This window comes from Sebastes umbrosus, chromosome 7, assembly GCF_015220745.1.
Source record: "Sebastes umbrosus isolate fSebUmb1 chromosome 7, fSebUmb1.pri, whole genome shotgun sequence".
Classification (NCBI taxonomy): Eukaryota; Metazoa; Chordata; class Actinopteri; order Perciformes; family Sebastidae; genus Sebastes; species Sebastes umbrosus.
In genome coordinates, this window is record NC_051275.1 from 14,952,607 (window position 1) to 14,971,307 (window position 18,701).

At 42.4% G+C, this 18,701-nt stretch overlaps 1 protein-coding gene and 1 pseudogene across 1 annotated transcript in view; both read left to right on the forward strand.

Annotated features, from left to right (window-relative positions):
• The first annotated feature begins 51 nt into the window (after positions 1-51).
• Positions 52-2,814, forward strand: LOC119491603 (annotated as a pseudogene).
• Positions 2,815-3,715: 901 nt separating this feature from the next.
• The window catches only part of dhx36 (DEAH (Asp-Glu-Ala-His) box polypeptide 36), a 29,195-nt gene continuing 14,209 nt past the window's right edge, over positions 3,716-18,701 (forward strand). The window contains exons 1-12 of the mRNA XM_037774916.1: positions 3,716-4,334; positions 6,162-6,319; positions 6,435-6,548; positions 6,693-6,927; positions 7,400-7,438; positions 7,588-7,758; positions 7,941-8,020; positions 13,154-13,228; positions 14,366-14,532; positions 14,626-14,707; positions 14,811-14,951; positions 16,258-16,363. Coding sequence (XP_037630844.1) covers positions 4,059-4,334; positions 6,162-6,319; positions 6,435-6,548; positions 6,693-6,927; positions 7,400-7,438; positions 7,588-7,758; positions 7,941-8,020; positions 13,154-13,228; positions 14,366-14,532; positions 14,626-14,707; positions 14,811-14,951; positions 16,258-16,363 — 1,644 coding nt within the window. The 5' untranslated portion in view covers positions 3,716-4,058. The remainder of the gene's footprint in view (positions 4,335-6,161; positions 6,320-6,434; positions 6,549-6,692; positions 6,928-7,399; positions 7,439-7,587; positions 7,759-7,940; positions 8,021-13,153; positions 13,229-14,365; positions 14,533-14,625; positions 14,708-14,810; positions 14,952-16,257; positions 16,364-18,701) is intronic.

The following is an 18,701-nucleotide window of genomic DNA, read 5'->3' on the forward strand; positions in this document are numbered from 1 at the left end:
CTGTCAGAGCTAAGGATGAGTATGCTACTGTTGCTAACATCCGTGACGCTAATGTTCCTGTTGACGTTCCGGGTTCAAAAACTACCCCCGGATGTGACTGCGGCCGACCTGGAGAACCCTCAAGCTATATCTAGGGCCCTGGAGAGACGCTTTGGGAACACCACCCCCGCAGTTGTGATGCGGCAGAGGTTCAACGAACGAGTGCGGGCACCTGGAGAAAAGCTGGGAGTGTTTGCGGCAGAGCTGCGCTACCTCGCCCAAAGAGGATTCCCTGATTTTGATGATGCAACACACTTGGTGCTAACCAAGGAGGCATTCATTCGTGGCCTTCTACCCCTCCCATTACGGCAACAGGTCCGGCTGGCTGACCCTCAGACCCTGGAAGCAGCTCTAGAGAAAGCACTGGCAGTGGAAGACATCCTCATAGAGGGTTTCGAGCCTCACCCCAGACAGGTGTCGACAATACTGGGGATGCACAGCCAATCCGCCAGCGGCCTAGGCGACTTCCCTATGCCCGCCAAGCTGCAGCGAACCAGATGCTACAAGAGATGAAGGATGCTGGCATTATCGAGCCATCAGAAAGTCCGTGGGTGTCACCAGTCGTTATGGCCCCTAGGAAGGATGGGAAATTGAGGTTTTGTGTCGACTTCCGACCCCTGAATGACAAAACAGTGAAGGACTCCTATCCACTGCCGCGGATAGATGAGTCTCTGGACTATGTGGCTGGCTCAGCATGGTTTTCGTCGTTGGACCTCCGGAGTGGATATTGGCAGGTGGCCATGGCTCCAGAGGACAAGGCCAAGACCGCCTTTACCATGGGACGTGGCCTGTGGCAGTTCACCACCATGCCGTTCGGGCTGTGCAACGCCCCAGCAACATTCGAGAGGCTGATGGAAAAGGTCCTTGTTGGTGTGCCCCCCGAGCGCTGCCTCGTCTACCTTGATGATCTCCTTGTCCATGGGCCCAGTTTTGATTCTGCACTCAAGAGCCTAGGAGAGGTACTGGAGCGGATCAAGTGTGCGGGCCTGAAGCTTCATCCCGGGAAGTGCAGCTTTCTGCAGCGGGAGGTCTCCTTTCTGGGTCACAGAGTCAGTGGAGCTGGCATTATGACAGAGCCTGACAAGGTGGCGGCTGTCCGAGACTGGCCTACCCCCACTGATGTCCACCGGCTGAGATCCTTCTTAGGATTAGCGTCCTACTACAGGCGGTTTGTGGCTGGATTCTCTACTGTGGCTGCGCCCATGTTCAACTTACTGCGCAAGGACACACCCTACAAGTGGGGACCAGATCAAGATGCGGCCTTCCACCAGCTGAAGCAGGCCTTATGCAAAGACCCGCTGCTGGTTGCACCCGACCCAGAGCTGCCATTTATCCTTGACACGGACGCCAGCGACACAGGCCTTGGCGCTGTACTCTCGCAGCTGACCCCGGAGGGCGAGCGTGTTGTTGCTTACCATAGTCGCACCCTCGATAAGCCAGAGAAGAACTACTGTGTCACTCGCAGAGAACTCTTAGCGGTGGTTGACGCAGTGAACCATTTCAAACACATCCTCTGTGGTCTTCCGTTCACCATCCGTACGGACCACGCTGCCTTGAAGTGGCTCATGTCATTCAAAGAGCCGGAAGGGCAAGTAGCCAGATAGATCGAACAACTCCAGGCCTTTCAGTTCACCATACAGCACAGAGCTGGTGAAAGCCACACAAATGCAGACAGTCTCTCCCGTCAACCGTGTGCCCCGGGCTGTCACCACTGGAACCAGGCCGAAGAACGTGAAGCGGCAAACCTACACACTGGAAAGGTGATCTGTCGGGCTCTGTTACCCGACAATGAGAGAGGGTGGAGAGAACTGCAGCTCGAGGACCCTGATCTTGAAATGGTCATAACGTGGCTGGAAAAAGACATCCGGCCACCCTGGGATGATGTGGTTGCCCAGTCTGCCACTGTCAGAGGACTCTGGTCTCAATGGCCTGGAGTGGAACTGCAGGAAGGAGTCCTGAAGAGGTGCTGGCGTGAGCCCGCCACCGGAGAGCCACGATGGCAAGTGGTTGTACCCAAAAATCTCCACAAGGGAGTTCTTGAGATGCATCATGGATCCCCTGGAGTTGGTCACTTTGGAGTGACAAAGACATTGAGACGGCTGAGACAGACATTCTATTGGGGCCAGAGCAGGAGGGATGTTGAGGACTACTGCCGCCGCTGCGATGCCTGTACTGCCCATAAAGGCCCCCAAGGTCTTTCGATGTGTTGGGACCACTACCCCGTACCAGTAGAGGGAACCGGTACGTGCTAGTCGCCATTGACTACTTTACAAAGTGGCCCGAAGCCTACCCCCTTCCTGACCAAGAGGCGGCGACCGTGGCTAAGGCCTTGGCGCAAGGAATGTTCAGCCGCTTTGTAACGCCCTCACAGCTCCACTCAGACCAAGGGCGGAACTTTGAATCACAGGTGTTCACTGCGATGTGTAGCCAGCTCGGCATCCAGAAGACAAGGACCACCCCGCTTCACCCACAAAGCGACGGATTAGTGGAACGGTTCATGCGGACCTTGAGTGCCCAGCTGGTCCTCACCACTGCCCCAGACCAGGGTGATTGGGACCTGCAGATACCCCTCATCCTCAATCCACCGGCTGTACTCCTGCATTGTTGATGTTGGGCAGGGAGCTAAGAACGCCACCCGAGCTGGCCTATGGTCGACCGCCCGATGCACCGGACGCCATGGCTGGGCCAGAATATGCCAGCCAGTTACAGGACCGATTGGAAACGGCCCACAGCTTTGCCCGGCATCAATCACATCGAGCCTGGACTCATCACTGAACATGACATTCCCACACATGTTCAGGTTCCATTGTCTGTGTTGTCGACACCAGCGCTAACGGGCCTGATGGTGAAGGGCAGTCGTTGCAGGCTTCCTGGTAGCCTTATAAGAATACACTGTTTACCATTGACAGAGCATTTTGGCAAATTTTTCTTGGGCGCTACCCACATAATCAGCTGTGCTGCTCATCCCACAAATGCATGATCCTTACAAGTTGGACATCATTGCGAAGGTAAATAAACAGGCTTTCCAACGATGTAAAATACAATGCCAATTAGCATTGTAACAACAGAGAAATAATTGACCAAACACAAGTTTCCGAACTTTGTTTTTCCAGTTTATATATATATATATATATATGTATATATATATAATATATTGGAATATTGTGTCTTTGATGTTAAATATCTCCTCAATCCACAAACAAAATGTTGCTATACCTCCTTAATATATATATAAATATATATATAAAATATATATATATAAAATATTATATTATATATATATAAATATATATATTTTATATATTATATATATATATATTTATATATATAATATCATTTTATATATTATATATATATAATATCATTTTATATATTATATATATATAATATATAACATATATATATATTTATATATATAATATAATTGATATAATTATATATAGTATATATAATATATAAAATATATATATATAATTTTATATATTATATATATATATATATAATATATAAAATATATATATTTATATATATAATATAAATATATATATTTATATATATATTAAGGAGTTATAGCAACGTTTTGTTTGTGGATTGAGGAGATATTTAACATCAGAGACACGAGTCTGAGTAAAAAACCACCACATCTACACATGAACTCGAACAACCAATCACAGACACGGAGCGCTGCTGAATAAACTCTGACATCATTTCTGTGCGACATGCCGGATGGAAACCAGAAAGCATCTGCATGTTGTTGATGTTTTATATGAGTTAAAACTAGTGATTCAACACTTTAAATGTACATGTAGCGTTAGCTATCAAGGAATTAGCTGTCGGTAGCAACGTAGGTGCAGCCTCGCATGTTTAACTTCAGTCTTTGTTCCATAAATCCACCACAATACATATACATGTGCAACGTTTAGCTACGTTACCATTAGCGACTAGACAGCGTTGCTTAGCTACTGGTTACTGGTTATTCTGACCAACGCTGGTCTCTGACGCGGGTTAAAGGTGACGTTATGAGTTATGGATATGGAGGTCGAGGAGGAAGAGGAGGCAGAAGAGGAGGAGGTCGAGGAGGAGGTGGAGGCTACAGAGATGGAAGCAGAGAGAGATGGGACAGAGGAGGAGGAGGAGGATCGAGAGGACACAGAGAGGACTCTGACCAGGACCGAGGAGGAGGAGGAGGAGGAGGACAACGGGACCGTCCTCCTCCTCACCTGAAGGGTCGTGAGATCGGTCTGTGGTATGCAAGATATGGAGCCGTGAGGAAGAAGCAGAATGACCGCAGATCGGTATGGATGTTGTTTTGTTTGCATGCTTGTTGCACATGTAATAGTGTTGAGCAGTCTGTTAGAAACAGAGATCAGGACCTTCAGCACATACGAGTCTGAAAGGTGACAGTGCCTTCCTCACTTAGTTATTAACACCTGCCCTCAGGTGTCAACTGCAAAGTGTGAGGAGATTTAATTGGAAAATGGTTCATTCCAAAGTCTTGTAGATAAGTGGCCACTCAGATCCTGACACATCTTGTCTCCTGATCAGTTTAGTGGGTAGACGATGACCTAAACCAGGGGTCAGCAACCTTTACTATCAAAAGAGACATTTTAGGCAAAAAAGAAAAAGAAATTCTGTCTGGAGCCGCAAAACATTTGATCATTGTGATGAAGGTAACACAGTTTATAGTCTAAGTATATAGTATATAAGTCTAATGCAGTGAGGGTCAAAATGCAAATGTACTATGGAGTATTAGGGCCACATTGAGGGTAAAAAAATCTAAGATATCCAGAATAAAGTCTTAATATTACGAGAAAAAAAGTCGTAATATTACGAGAATAAAGTCATAATATTACGAGAATAAAGTCATAACTTTACGAGAAAAAAAGTCGTAATATTACGAGAATAAAGTCACAACTTTACGAGAAAAAAAGTCGTAATATTACGAGAATAAAGTCATAACTTTACGAGAAAAAAGTCGTAATATTACGAGAATAAAGTCACAACTTTACGAGAAAAAAAGTCGTAATATTACGAGAATAAAGTCATAACTTTACGAGTAAAAAGTCGTAATATTATGAGAATAAAGTCATAACTTTATGAGAAAAAAGTCGTAATATTACAAGAATAAAGTCATAACTTTACGAGAAAAAAAAGTTGTAATATTATGAGAAGAAAGTCATAACTTTACGAGAAAAAAAGAAAATAACACGTAAAATTACTACTTTATAATATTATTACTTTATTCTCAAAATACTACATCTTTTTTTCTCTTAAACGTATGACTTCATTCTCATATTATTACTTTTTTTTCTCGTAAACCTATGATTCTATTTTCATAATATTACGTATTTTATCTCGTAAACCTATGACTTTATTCTCGAAATCTCAGATTTTTTTTTTTTCCTCAATGTGGCCCTAATACTCCGTCGTACCATAGACCTACAACAATGATAAAAAAAAATTAAAATGTAAACAAAAAACAGTTATTCATTTCCATTTCTAAAAATCCACAGGGGAGCCACTGCAGAGGGGCTAAAGAGCTGGATGTGGCTCCGGAGCCGCAGGTTGCTGACCCCTGGTCTAAACAATAGACACTTTACCTGAATGTTTTTCAGCTTTGAGTCATAAAACTGAATTCATTTTTTCTGATGATCTAATACTAAATAGTATGAGAGAAAAAAGGATTTAGTATGTCCCAATACATGGTATGTCAAAAGCAGTATGCCAAAAATACCAGGGTGTCCCTACTGTATTTTGCAGTATGCAAGCCAGCATGCTTTTCTGGCTATTCTGACCCACAATCCTCTGTCTAGTGAGGGTCAAAGTTCAAGATGCAATGTTAAGACAATGTAGTATGTGTGCGTGCACTGCATGCAACAGCACATACTTTTTAAGGGCAGCTTAAAAGTAAAAAGAAAAAGTATGCGATTTGGAAAGCAACCTTGGTTTCAACCTCTGAAGCAAACAAACTTTATTTATATAGCACAGAATCTGCAACAGAAGTTTTGTAGCATTGAAATGCAAAAATAACTAAACAATTTGTATCGTTGTTACATGGATTTCATCGTTTTTAACTGCAAGGTTACAGCTGAACTTTCCCCTTTTCATGTGTGTGTGCGCAGCGGGCGGTGGTCGGGATGGATGAGGCCAGAGAGCAGCACATCACCAAGCTGCTTAACTCTGTCCAAAATGATCAGCCCGGTCCATGGAGGGAAGGCAGGGATGCAAGAGCCTCTACGTCTGACAGCAGGCGGACAGCTGCCAGTAGCAGTGGTCATTGGTAAGAACAGCTTGCGTAGCTATTCCGTTTGTCACTTGTACAGTGTAATTTCGACCTTACCATCAAGAAAATGGGAAAGCTAGATACAATCCAGACTCTTAATTTGTGCATGCAGTTTCTTTGATGGGGATGCGCCTGAAGAAGATAAACTGAAGATGGAGTTGAAATCTGACGAAGAGGAGGAAGAAGTTACTCCAGGCCAGAAGAAAGCAACTCACAAATCACAACGGTAATTTTTTGCAAAACAAATCAGACCCCCTACTCCAAAAATATAGTTTAATATGTGATGGTGCTCCGCTCCACAATCACAGAACAACCAATATAGTCTGGTGGTATATTATGGATATTTACACACTATGATGTCTTTGTTTAGTTACTTTTCTGCAGCAGTCGTTAAAGATGAGACTCCGGACGCGTGGGATGAAGACGAACAGCAGCAGCAGCAGCAGGACGAGGAGGAGGAGAAGGAGGAGAAAGAGAAACTGAGAAGGAAAGACAAGGACCTGGAGTACTTATATCAGGAAGTAGTCAGAGACGAATCACTGGATGACCGCTTAAAGAGAGATCTGCAGAGCAAGAAATCCGATTATAAGTACAAAGAAATGCTGGTGAGCATCACGCTTTATATACACAGCGGTAAAAGCTAAGGTGATGTCCAACCTAATTGATTCTTTTTAGATAAGATGCATATCATTTTTAAAAAAAAAAGTTGCATGATGATTTCTGTGGGGGAGAATAAGGAATAACAGAATAAGGCTGGGCAATATGGTGAATTAATATCTCAGTAATAACAGGAATACTATCATAATATCCCTTAGATATGCAAAATAATGTTAAGTTTTCAAAATGACTTTGCATGGCAGATTAGTCACAGTGTCACAATATTGTCATGTCATATTATTCCACTGAGTGAATTTCGAGGAATTACTGAATTGTTGCCAAACCGCTACACAGAATCTGTGATTATAAGAATTAACTAAGAGATGTTTTGATATGTAGACTGCACCCATTATCAAGTTATAAAGATAGAATATCTGCACTTAATTTCATTAATATGTTTGCTCATTTTTTTGTTTTCAGAAATTCAGGGAAAAACTACCATCTTATGGCAAAAGAGAGGTATGTTTTTTGATTTCACACACTCTGAAAGCAAACACTCATCATTGTTTATTCTGCAGAATTAAATTGTATCCTCTATCATCACCCTGTTTCTCTTCCTCATCTCATTATGCTTCCTCTCTCACTTGCTTCTATCTTTCTGCCCTCAGGAGCTGGTTGAGCTGATCAACTCAAACCGTGTCCTGGTGGTGAGTGGGGAAACGGGGTGTGGAAAGACCACCCAGGTCACCCAGTTCATCCTAGACGACTACATCAACAGAGGCGTGGGCTCATTGTGTCGCGTGGTCTGCACGCAGCCTCGACGCATCAGTGCCATCTCGGTATGTACTCTGTTGGGCTTTCAGGTCTGACCGGATTGTGCGTTGCTTTGTGCGTACAGTGGATAGATGTGGATGCATTGCATATGTCATTTCCTGCACGTCATGTCAATTAGATGGCTATTCTTTCACAATGCTGATTGTGTTCTTAAATGTTTTTGTGCGTGCGTGCTTCCTCTTCTCAGGTAGCAGAACGTGTAGCAGCAGAGAGGGCAGAAAGTGTCGGGAATGGAAATTCTTGTGGTTACCAAATCCGCCTGCAGAGGTAAGGAAGTCTCTTCAAACATAGTATGTTGCATTAAATGAAATGCTCTGAAGAGTAGAGTCACTATTGTTTGGGTTGCTGATAAACTCTTTTTGTTTAACTGCTGTTCTTAAAACGTTTATGCTCATGATAAAATGGCTAAACCCCATGTAATCATAGATAAATACTGAGGATAAAGAGCCCTGATGTTCCATAGGTGCGATGAATTTCCATTGCAAAAGCGTTAATGGTCTTTTTCATTCCATTGATGCCATTCATTTATATTTGATATGAACTGCATCTGCAATGATCCCTGTATCGAGAACATATCCCTCTGTTTCGTTCTCTTTGGTGGCATCTATGGCGATAAGCGGTAATTGCAGGTGTGCTTTTGGATTTGACTTCCCAGAGATCCAAACAGTGTCGCCTGTGTGGCGGCAGTTAGTTGACAGTCCTTTGGATTTGCACTTGTTTTTGAAGTTTCTTCGTCCGTAGTCATCGGTCTTTTCTGTGTTTGTTTGTACATTGTAACCGTTTACTCTCAACACGGGCAAATAGGGAGGTCATGATACCAGAAATGTAGTAGTCAATACGAAATGCCAGTGAAATTCCACGATTCTCAATACCAATTTGATACCACAGTAAGAAAATAAATACCATGTACTTCAACATGCACTCCTTTATTACCGTTTGCATACTGGTTCTTGTTAAGAAGTTAGACAGCTCATAATTCCCTCTCTATTATCCGTTTTATATTGCTGTGAAAACACATCCTTGAATCAACTGTATTTATTCAAGTTTCTTGCCAAAAACTACATTTTACAAGATTACACTTGAACACATCATAACGTTAGAATTTACCTTTGCCCAATAATACTCATTTTTACTCATTCAATGGCACCTCCCGTGTTGAAATCGGCAGGATGGGAGCTAGTTAACGTAAGCGGTGAGCTCCGTGCAGGACTGTGCTGCTTACCAGCTGCTAACAGCTAACGTTAACTAGCTCTCATCCTGCAGATTTCAACACAGATTTGTCGTTCGCAATATATCATTATCAGGGAATAAATAGGGCGATAGTGAGTTCACTGCGTCCCAAACACATTTTCTATTGTCCCCTGGACGACGTTAGACTTGAACCCCGACGGTACTGAAAACCACATATCGTCAGAATTCAGAATTTATTCATCTACTTGGTACCAAAGTATTGGTTTTCGTGAAATCCCTACTCGCAGAGGCCAGAAAAAAACAGTACGCCACTTCACACACAAGTGAGTTGAAGAGCAAGTCTGTTGCGTTAGCTCCGCCCCCACCTTCTTTGGCGGACCAACCACTGCTGGGTGATGGAAAACGTGTCACTAACTGTGCGCAGCTTGTGATTTTCCCAGAAATGTCGCCACAGAAACCCAGTTTGTAATACTGCAAATGCAAGGGCTTTCATCAGCGAGCCATTGGCCCAGTCACCATTGTGTTACCTCATTCAGCGATAGTTACTTAAAGTGGCAGTAGGCAGTATATTTTTGGCATCATTGGGCAAAAATTCCATAATAACCTTTCAGCATATTGTAATTCAAGTGTTCTGAGAGATAACTAGACTTCTGCCCCTCCTCATGACTCTGTTTTCAGGCTTTAAAAAATCTAGCCCGTGACGGGAGACTTTGACCAATCACAGGTCATTTCATTGAGAGAGCGTTGCTATTGGCTGTGCTCCGGTCATATGACCGGAACTTGGCGTTCTTTCACCAGATTTCACAATGGTGGCAGCGTCACAAACTTTCTCACTTTACAGCTAAACCGTACACTACGAGATGATTCTGAAAACATTTGAGCCGAGAAATAGGCATTAACGTAACAGAATATTGATCCATATTTGATTAGCGCTGCCTAGTTTGACCGTTTGGTCGGAGTTTGCGAGTGATTGACAGCCGGCTCTCATAGACGGCAGCTGGACAGCGGACCTCAGATCAGCTCTCACTGCTTGTTTTCCTTCGGTATGTGAAATCTTGCAGATGCCGTTAGGAGCACCGGAGGCACATGATTTTTTTCAGGTTACTTGTTTCATGTACTACTGTCACGATATAGCGATATAGCGATATAATCTCGCCTACTTACGCTTTAACAGACATTTATTTAAATGAAAACCTTCGACATTATTACTTGATGGATGGGCAACATTCAGATGGATAAGGAAACTGTATGGGATAAATGAATACCACAGGAAATGGATTTATTTTGAAGGACAGGAGATAAACAGTAGTAGATGGGAATGATCTGAGACCACGCGCTTGGAAAAAAAATGGACAAAGCTGGGGAGAGAGGCACTTGAGGTGTGCAGACTGAGTGAGCAGAGAGTGACAGGAGATGAGAGGGTGCAGCAATCTAAAGTGAATTATATACGATAGAGGATGGAGTCTGAGATGGATGCAGTAAGAGGAGAGGAAAAGAGGAAACGAGGCGACTCAGACGTGATATAAAGGAAGACTGATTCAAAGTAAAAAGATGAACTGATGATAACTGACGGTCTAACAAATGGGACAAATAACAAGGTGCTAGACTGTGAATTTTCCATATCTTTAAGTATTGACAGAAAGGCATCTCTTAAAGCTTGCTGCTTTGCTGTCACTGATGGAGACCATGGGTGTCTCTCAGCGGGTATATGCAAAAGCTGGCAATTTGTATCTCAATCTTTGTAAAACGTCTATTGATGTGCCAACTCCTCCACATAGCCACTAATTTTAAAAAGTACACACTTCCATCCACACTCTTTACTCTTCTTATGTTGGTCTCTCAGTGGGTAATCAACGTCTTTTTAAAAGCTGAATACAAATTGGCCAGAAGACATTAAATCTAGCCGTTGGGAACTTCAGTTGCATTTGCAGGGAAGCAGCGTATTAGTCTACACAACTCAGTAAGTGCAGGCAGTCACTGAATTAAATGTGTTATTTTTGGTGTAGTGCAGCAAATGATGATGGGTGGTTATGATAAACATAAAGAAGGAAACTGTTTAGAGTAAATAAGATTGATCTGATTCGTAATATTTTCTCTTACCTATGAGATTTCAAAACTGTCAAACTGTCACAGATAGCGGAGAACATCACCTTTATATATGACAGTAGCCCCTTTTTAGCTTCTCTACTCTGGTTGAAATTTAGAATTGATGTAGTTTTACTGATCACTACACATTTTAGCCTGAGATTCTCAACCACAATCCATTTAGTTGTTCCACTATCTACTTGAAAATAAAAGGTGATCGTACAATAAAAATGAAAAATGAAAGTACAATATGAGCTGACTAGATGAGAGCCTTAATGTTGGTGCCGTTTACCTGATACTGAGGCTGTGCCTCGAAGAGGATCCCCGTGAGAAAACGTAGTTGCAACTTTGCGCTTACATGTAGCTAGGTTCTGTCTCGATAACTACTTTTGTTAGACATATATTGTCCAAGAAATGATTGCGAACAATGATTAGGAATAGACAGGACTGTTATGTACACAAGTAGTGGAAAAATAGGTGTATATATATATATATATAAAACATAGACTCTTGGGCTCTGTTGGCTAAAATATTGGTGATGTTCTTATTAGATTAGATTGTTTATCAGCCACAGGACCAAGGCCGATGGATTTGTTTACAGTACATTATCTTGTTCTCTGCAGCACAAATGCATAAATGAACAACATCAGTATGTAAACAAACACATATTTAAACACAAAATCGATATCAGCAAAAATGCTCTTAAGGTCCTGTCCATGTATTATATGATAAGTCATAACGTAATTAACGTGACAGGCCTACATGCAGCATATTACTAAATTAATTTGTGATTAATCAAATCACCACACAGCAGACCTGCCGCCAGTATTGCAGTATTGAAAAACTGTACACATTGCACAGAGAGCATGATGAATTGAGGGTTTAATAGAAGCCCGGCAGCTCCTATTTGCCCCGAGGCCCCTCAGCAAGTTAATCAAGCCCCGGCGCCTGGCCCCTGGCAAGCTGCTCCTTCAGGAGTTTTATTATAAAGATGATTGATTGCTCTTACCACTCTATTTCACTGCCATTTATTATGTTTACTTGTATTTATTATCTATATTGCTATTGGTGATCTATAATCTTTTTATCAGTGAGGTATAATTAGGTTGACTGTTTATTTGCTTTGGTTGTTTCATTGTTTACATTGTGTGATGATGATGTGAAATACTTTGTATCCCTGTTTCAAAAAGTGCTTCATAAAAAAACAAAAACGTTATTGTTATTACTGTTATTTCTCCTGATGATACGCTGAATTCATACCAGGCAGCGGCGAAGTGCGGCTCACCGCAATGATTAAATTTTTCTGCAGCCTGGAGAATGTGTTTCAGGGGGTAAGAAATTCTTTGTAACATAGGTCAGCATGTCACAGGAGTTACAGGATCTGTGCACTGATTGGCTGCGGGTCCTCTCTGGCCGCACTTTGCTGCTACAAGTTAAACTTTTCACAACTTTTTGTTTGGCCGCACTTCACCACAGAATCAAACGGCCGCAGCTCGCTGAGCTCGGGAGCAGCCGCCGCAGCTTTTCATAGACATGGCAGCTCGCCGCAGGGCTGCACTTCGCCGCTGCTCTGGTGTGAATTCGGCATTAGTCTAAGTTTTTTTTGGGAAATTTCATGCTTACATCAATTATACAATAAAGCCTTTAACTTAATGTGGTTTAGATGTGTCACAAAAGAGGCCGTTTATTCTCTGTTTAGGATTAAAATAAATTTTTCATCACTAATACTTATGCAAAGTATGAAGATAGTGTGAACACAAGTGCCTATTACAAGCCATTACATTGTTTGTTAGAAAGCATTTTCTGTATCGACAACATTTCATAGCAACACCAATCTCAGCTTTGTGTGTGCTTCTGTGTACAGGCTGAGCATCAAGATACTGCTGCTATGAAATAATCTTTGAGCAACCAACTGAAAAATAAATAAAATAAAAGTGTGTGCAGAATCCTGAAATGGAAAAGGAGAGTGGAAATATAAGAAAGACAGAGTATTTTACAGACTCATACACAAATATAGAAAAATTAACAGAAAAAATTCTGCTAACCTTTGTCTTCACTTTATACTAGTCTTAATTTGTGTCATTTCAGAAATGTTAAGTCTTTTTTTCTCCTCTTATTCCTCAGCCGGTTACCACGGAGACAAGGCTCGGTCCTGTACTGTACGACAGGCATTATTCTTCAGTGGCTTCGCTCAGACCGGTAAGTCGCCCCCTCCCTCCATCCCTCCCTCCCTCTCCCCGCCCTGCTTCCTCATCCTCGTCACATCTTCTCCCAGCATTTATTTCTTCTTCTCCGCTTTTCCTCTGCGTGTCTCGGCTCCAGCTGTCCTTCCTCCGCTCTCTTATTCCATCTGTGTCACTCTGTGTTTTTTCATCCCCATTGATTTGTGGTTGTCTGTGGAAGGAGCATTAGTATGGGTCCCCATTCTCATAGGCAGAGAAATGAAGACACATACACACACACACACACACACACACACACACACACACACACACACAGCTTCTGTTGACTCATCCCTGCATGCTCATCCTTGCATTCTGAGTGTCTTCAGAAAAAACCCACAGAGACTAAGTGAGGGTGCCAGCTTTTTCTTGTTGTCTTGCTTCATGGTCTTTCAGAATTGGCACGACTTTAGTGAGTCATTTTAGTACTCCAGCCGTCTGACAAAATGCTGTGACTTTCTGGCAGTCTGTATGGACTGCAGCTATGTTGACACATGTCAGTTTTGGTGTGACTATTTGTCTCCAGCCATCACGTTAGCGATGCATTTCAGTCACACAGACCCTTTTGACTTATCATTAGACTGCTGCCGTACGGATAAGCACAGAAAACCAATTGTAGTTACAAAGATATCAAATATGTCTGACTGACTACAGGGAAATGTGTATGCAAAATGTATAATGTGTAAACAAAGTTGTGTACACATTTTTTTTACTGGACCTATTTAAATATTAATAAATCTAAAATATCAACTTTTAGATAGCGAAAGATTAGATGACATCTTTTGAAAAATGAGGAAAAATGGCATCTAATTATAGCTAGTGACTGGAACCAAAGAAGAATAAAAAATAATAGGAATAGTATTAATAGTAATAAGAAGAATACAAATAAAAGAAATTGCATCTGCTTCATGGTTCAAGAATTATGCTTCAAAATCTAGAAAAAAAGAGAAACAATTTGACAAACAGAACTAAAAACATTGGTCATCTTGGCAGATGTGTCAAATATTGACATAATGGACACAGAATTGCCATTTTTCAGGCCTAATGAGGACGTACAGATGCCTAAAATCAACCACGGACTTAAAACCATTTCCCCTGTTTTTGTGTGCGTCAGATTGCTGTCCAGTATCAGCCACCTGGTGTTGGACGAGATCCACGAGAGGAACCTGCAATCTGACGTTTTGCTCGTCATCGTGAAGGACATACTCAAGCATCGAGACGACCTCACGATCATCCTCATGAGTGCCACGCTCAACGCAGAGAAGTTTTCCAAATATTTTGGTATGCGGTCCCAAGTGTTCAGCATTAATCTTGCAGGTTCATTGTTGTAGATTCGTCCTCCTTCTCATCTACTTCCATGTGTCAAACCTTTAGACAACTGTCCAATGATCCACATCCCTGGTATGACGTTCCCAGTGGAGGAGTTCCTACTTGAGGACGTTGTGGAGATGACCAGGTAGAACAACACACACACATACAAAGACACAAATACAAAAAGTGGAAATGGAACCCCTTTGTTTTTATGTGGTCTTATATAAACTGGTTTGTACGTATGCCAGTTATCGCTCCCAGAATCAGGACCGTCGCCCCTCATGGAAGAGAGGCTTTATGCAGGGGCGCAACTCCAGACCTGAGAAGGAGGAGAAAGAGGCTGAATACAAGGAGAGCTGGCCTTGTTACGCACGCACACTGCAGGGCAGGTGAGTTGTTGAGAACAGCAGCAGGGTAGTTAAATTGTCAGAGCAGCTGCCAGGGTGATAGATGTGTTGTTTCGGTGGGGAACAGGAGGATTTGGCTTTGTGACATTCACAATTTAAAACAAATAACTTGTTTTATTTGTGAATTTGAACTTCGAGTTTAGCTAAATGTGTAAAAAGCTGAATACAGAGCAGGGTGAGTGCTTTGGAACACTTGATAGATTGTTACGTAAAAAACTAAATTTATACATCTGCATTGAAGTGTACCCACGCCTCAGGTGGCTGAAGTGTCTCCTGAAGTACGAAATGTGTTTTGCAATGTTGTAGCTTATTTGCGCCTCTTCAAAAATACAACTGATTGGAACACGGGCTACACAAACACTGTAATAACTATAATGTACTACTGAATCTCTGTGGTGCCGTTTTCCCTCCAGCGACTGCCTCAACATTTTTGAGGAGACCACTTAAGGTGTCATCCTCTTAATAACACTCAACAAACATTCTTCTTCATTTAGTGCAGCTATTCGCAGTGCAGTCCCTTTTCTTTGCCACGATTATTGCTGCTCTGTGTCACAAAGTGAATGCGAGAGAATGTAAACATGATTACTTCTAGTGTACTTGTGCTTGTAGAATGTGTATACAAACACAACAATGCATTCATGTTATGACAGTGAGTGGGCAGAGCTCTAGGCAAAGCTGTATGTCTCTTCCTACACTATATGCAGGTACAGTAAGTCCCTGATGCCCAAGTATAATTCAGGCTCAAGTGGCAAATCAAGGTTATATTGCCCATTTCATGGCTGTAACTTAAAAAAATTAAAACATTCCTCCTGTTCATGCTGAGTTTTCATCAGTTTTATCTAGACAGATCAAGTGGGTATCTTCCAAAGTTAGTGTTTTTAGTACAAAGCTTCCACTTTGTGCTTCCTTGCTGAGCTGCAGTGGAGGGATTAGAGTTGTTCCGATATCGATACCAGTATCGGAAATGCGTCCGACATTGCTCAAAATTCAGGATCGGGTATCGGTGAGTACGCCAGTCTATGCACCGCTCCAAAACAGTAGCCTTTACTGGGCTGTTACACCTGGATGTATCATGACTGCCACTGGCAACTACTGTTTTAGAGCAACAAAGAAGAACTGAAGCAGCTATATTTTTTTATCACGCTGGGATCGGATCAGTACTCGGTATCAGAAACGGTATATCGGGAAGGGAAAAATGGTATCGGAACATCTCTTGGGGGGGATTGTAGCAAGCACGGAAGATGGTGTATTATTTATTTATTTGTTGTCTGTGTCCCATGTTTTGCAGATACTCTGACAACACCATTGAGACACTGGAGATGTTGGACAACGATGAGAAGATTGACCTGGAGCTGATCCTGGCACTGATTCGCCATATCGTGCTCAAGCAGGAGGTGAGTTTATCTTTGTGTGTCCGGTTTCAGGGCAGCCGTCTGTAAGTGGCTAAATTCTGGTGTCTTAAATAAGATTTTTAATGAAGTACATTGGTACTCCATTTAGTTCTTGTTCCACGGAAACTTGTAACATTTGTGTTCTCGGACTTGAAAAGCTCCCGACATTTTGATCATAGACAGGCCGACAGAGCGGCGGTCCATTAGGAAGATGGTTTTTAGATCAAATAAAAGTGAATATTTGACACAGACACAGACACTGACTAAAGGAGAGGAGTACAGTGCATTCCTAGGTAGAGCAGATGGAAGGAACAGGAGGGCGAGTGACATTAGATCAGAGGAAATAACACAGATCCTGGCAGCAGATCTGTGCTAATGAGTGATTGAACAGATGCTCTCCCAACGCACATCCATCCCCCTTTTTTCTTTCCAGTTCTTGTTAAAGGAAGAGTGTGTAACATTTCGGGGATCTATTAGCAGAAATGAAACTAAGAATTGTCGTGTTTTTGATAGCTTAGAATGAGACGTTTATATCTATGTATGGAGTGGGTCTGCCATGTTGCTCCGCCAATGTTTCTACAGTAGCCCAGAACGGACAAACCAAACACTAGCTTTAGCGAGAGCTTTTCTCATTTTTCCGTTACCTGAATGCCACCGTAGTTCTCAGACATGCTTGTGAAATTGCGGTAACGTGAGCCTCAGAGTGCAAACCTGTGGTACCGCCAGCTGCCGTCTGAGTTCTATTGCTCTTAAAGCTGTGTTATTATGGTAAAGATGGCCTCTGAGTGTGGCCAAACGGTGTTACCGCGGTTTTGAACTCAGCGGCTCACGTTACCGCGGTCTTGGAAAGGGAGAAGTGAACAGAGGAGTATTCAGTTGGTTGCAATCTGCAACCACATCACTAGCCAAACCCTACACACTGTCCCTTTAAATTTCCTTGTTTTTATGTTATTTAAGTGTTCAATTCAGACTTTGGTAATGTGGAGTATAACGTGAACTAAGTCAGATCAAACATCTCTTTTCTTTGGTGAATATTTTTCAGTAGACACAGTAACACGTAGCCTAACTACACTCACATCAGGAGTTGTTTGTGCAGAAGAAATGAAGGCAGAGCAAAAAGTTTGAAAATTGGTTGTTATTTCAGTAAATTCCCTGTACAAATTTCTATTTGCAGCATGTTTCTTATGTTTTTCAACAATTGTGAAAACAGAGCTTCACAGCGGAATAGATTATCACAATCAATACCATTCGGTGAAGCCTATTGTCGCTGTTACAAAGGAGAATAACAAGAAAGTGCTAGAATCGAAGAAAGTAAAACAATGACTCGGTCCGCTCTCACTTTCTCCTCTATTTTTCCAAGTGAAGTGGAACTAGTTTCACTTATTTGTTTGGCGTATACGAGAGAGGAACAGAAAAAAAAGAGACGGGGCCAAGAATGAGGAGTGACTAACGCAGACAGACAGAATAATTATCCCTTCCCGTATGAAGCTGTATCTCTATCAGTCACGGCCACCCTGAGCCAGTCGAACAGCTGATTCGCCGTGGCATTGTCAAACGGCCGAGAGGGAGCCGGGCTGATTCTCTGTGACGGCGTTCTGAACCGAGGATACGGGCCGTCTGCCAGGCTTTCGACTGTGATGATTGGTTAATTATGTTGCAGGAGTCTGTGATTAGGCACCTAGGGGGCTGACATACAGGCATTAATGAACGCCTGCTGGGTGCAGCTATGTGTGTGTGTGTGTATGTGGGTGGCGTGGTGTGTGTGCTAAATAGTAGGCCAACACTACGGAGCTTACTGTGTTTCTTGATTATTTAGTTGGAATTAATCAAAGCCTCTTTCTGTTCTGCATGTGCGTGAACATGTGTTTCCGTCAGGTTGTAACCAGGCACAGTGCCTGCATCTCTCTTCTCCTCCTCCTCCTCCTCTGTTTCACAAACACATGCACAGACATTAACACACGCATATGCAGTCCCATGAGGGTGCCAGTGGTTGAGCACTGGTAATAATAATTAGCTTTAATTAAAAGGAAGGGGTGCTAAGGGGCCCAGAGGTTACTTTTCTAATGTCTGTTCTTCATCTTCCCCTTCCTCTCAGGAAATGAAAAGTCCTTTTTAAAGCGTGGGTTGTTTTGTACCAGCTTAATATTATCCTGAGTATAATTGTTGTTTAAATTTAGGTCTTTGATGTGGTGAAATACCATTTCCAGAAACATATCCCCACTGGTGATAACATAAAAGTTGGATTTTGCTCAGGTTTCCGAAGTTTAAAGCTTTTTTACATTATTAGTCTTTAGTTGATATCTGTGCCTTTGTGCAATCTGATCTGCATGTTGTGAATATC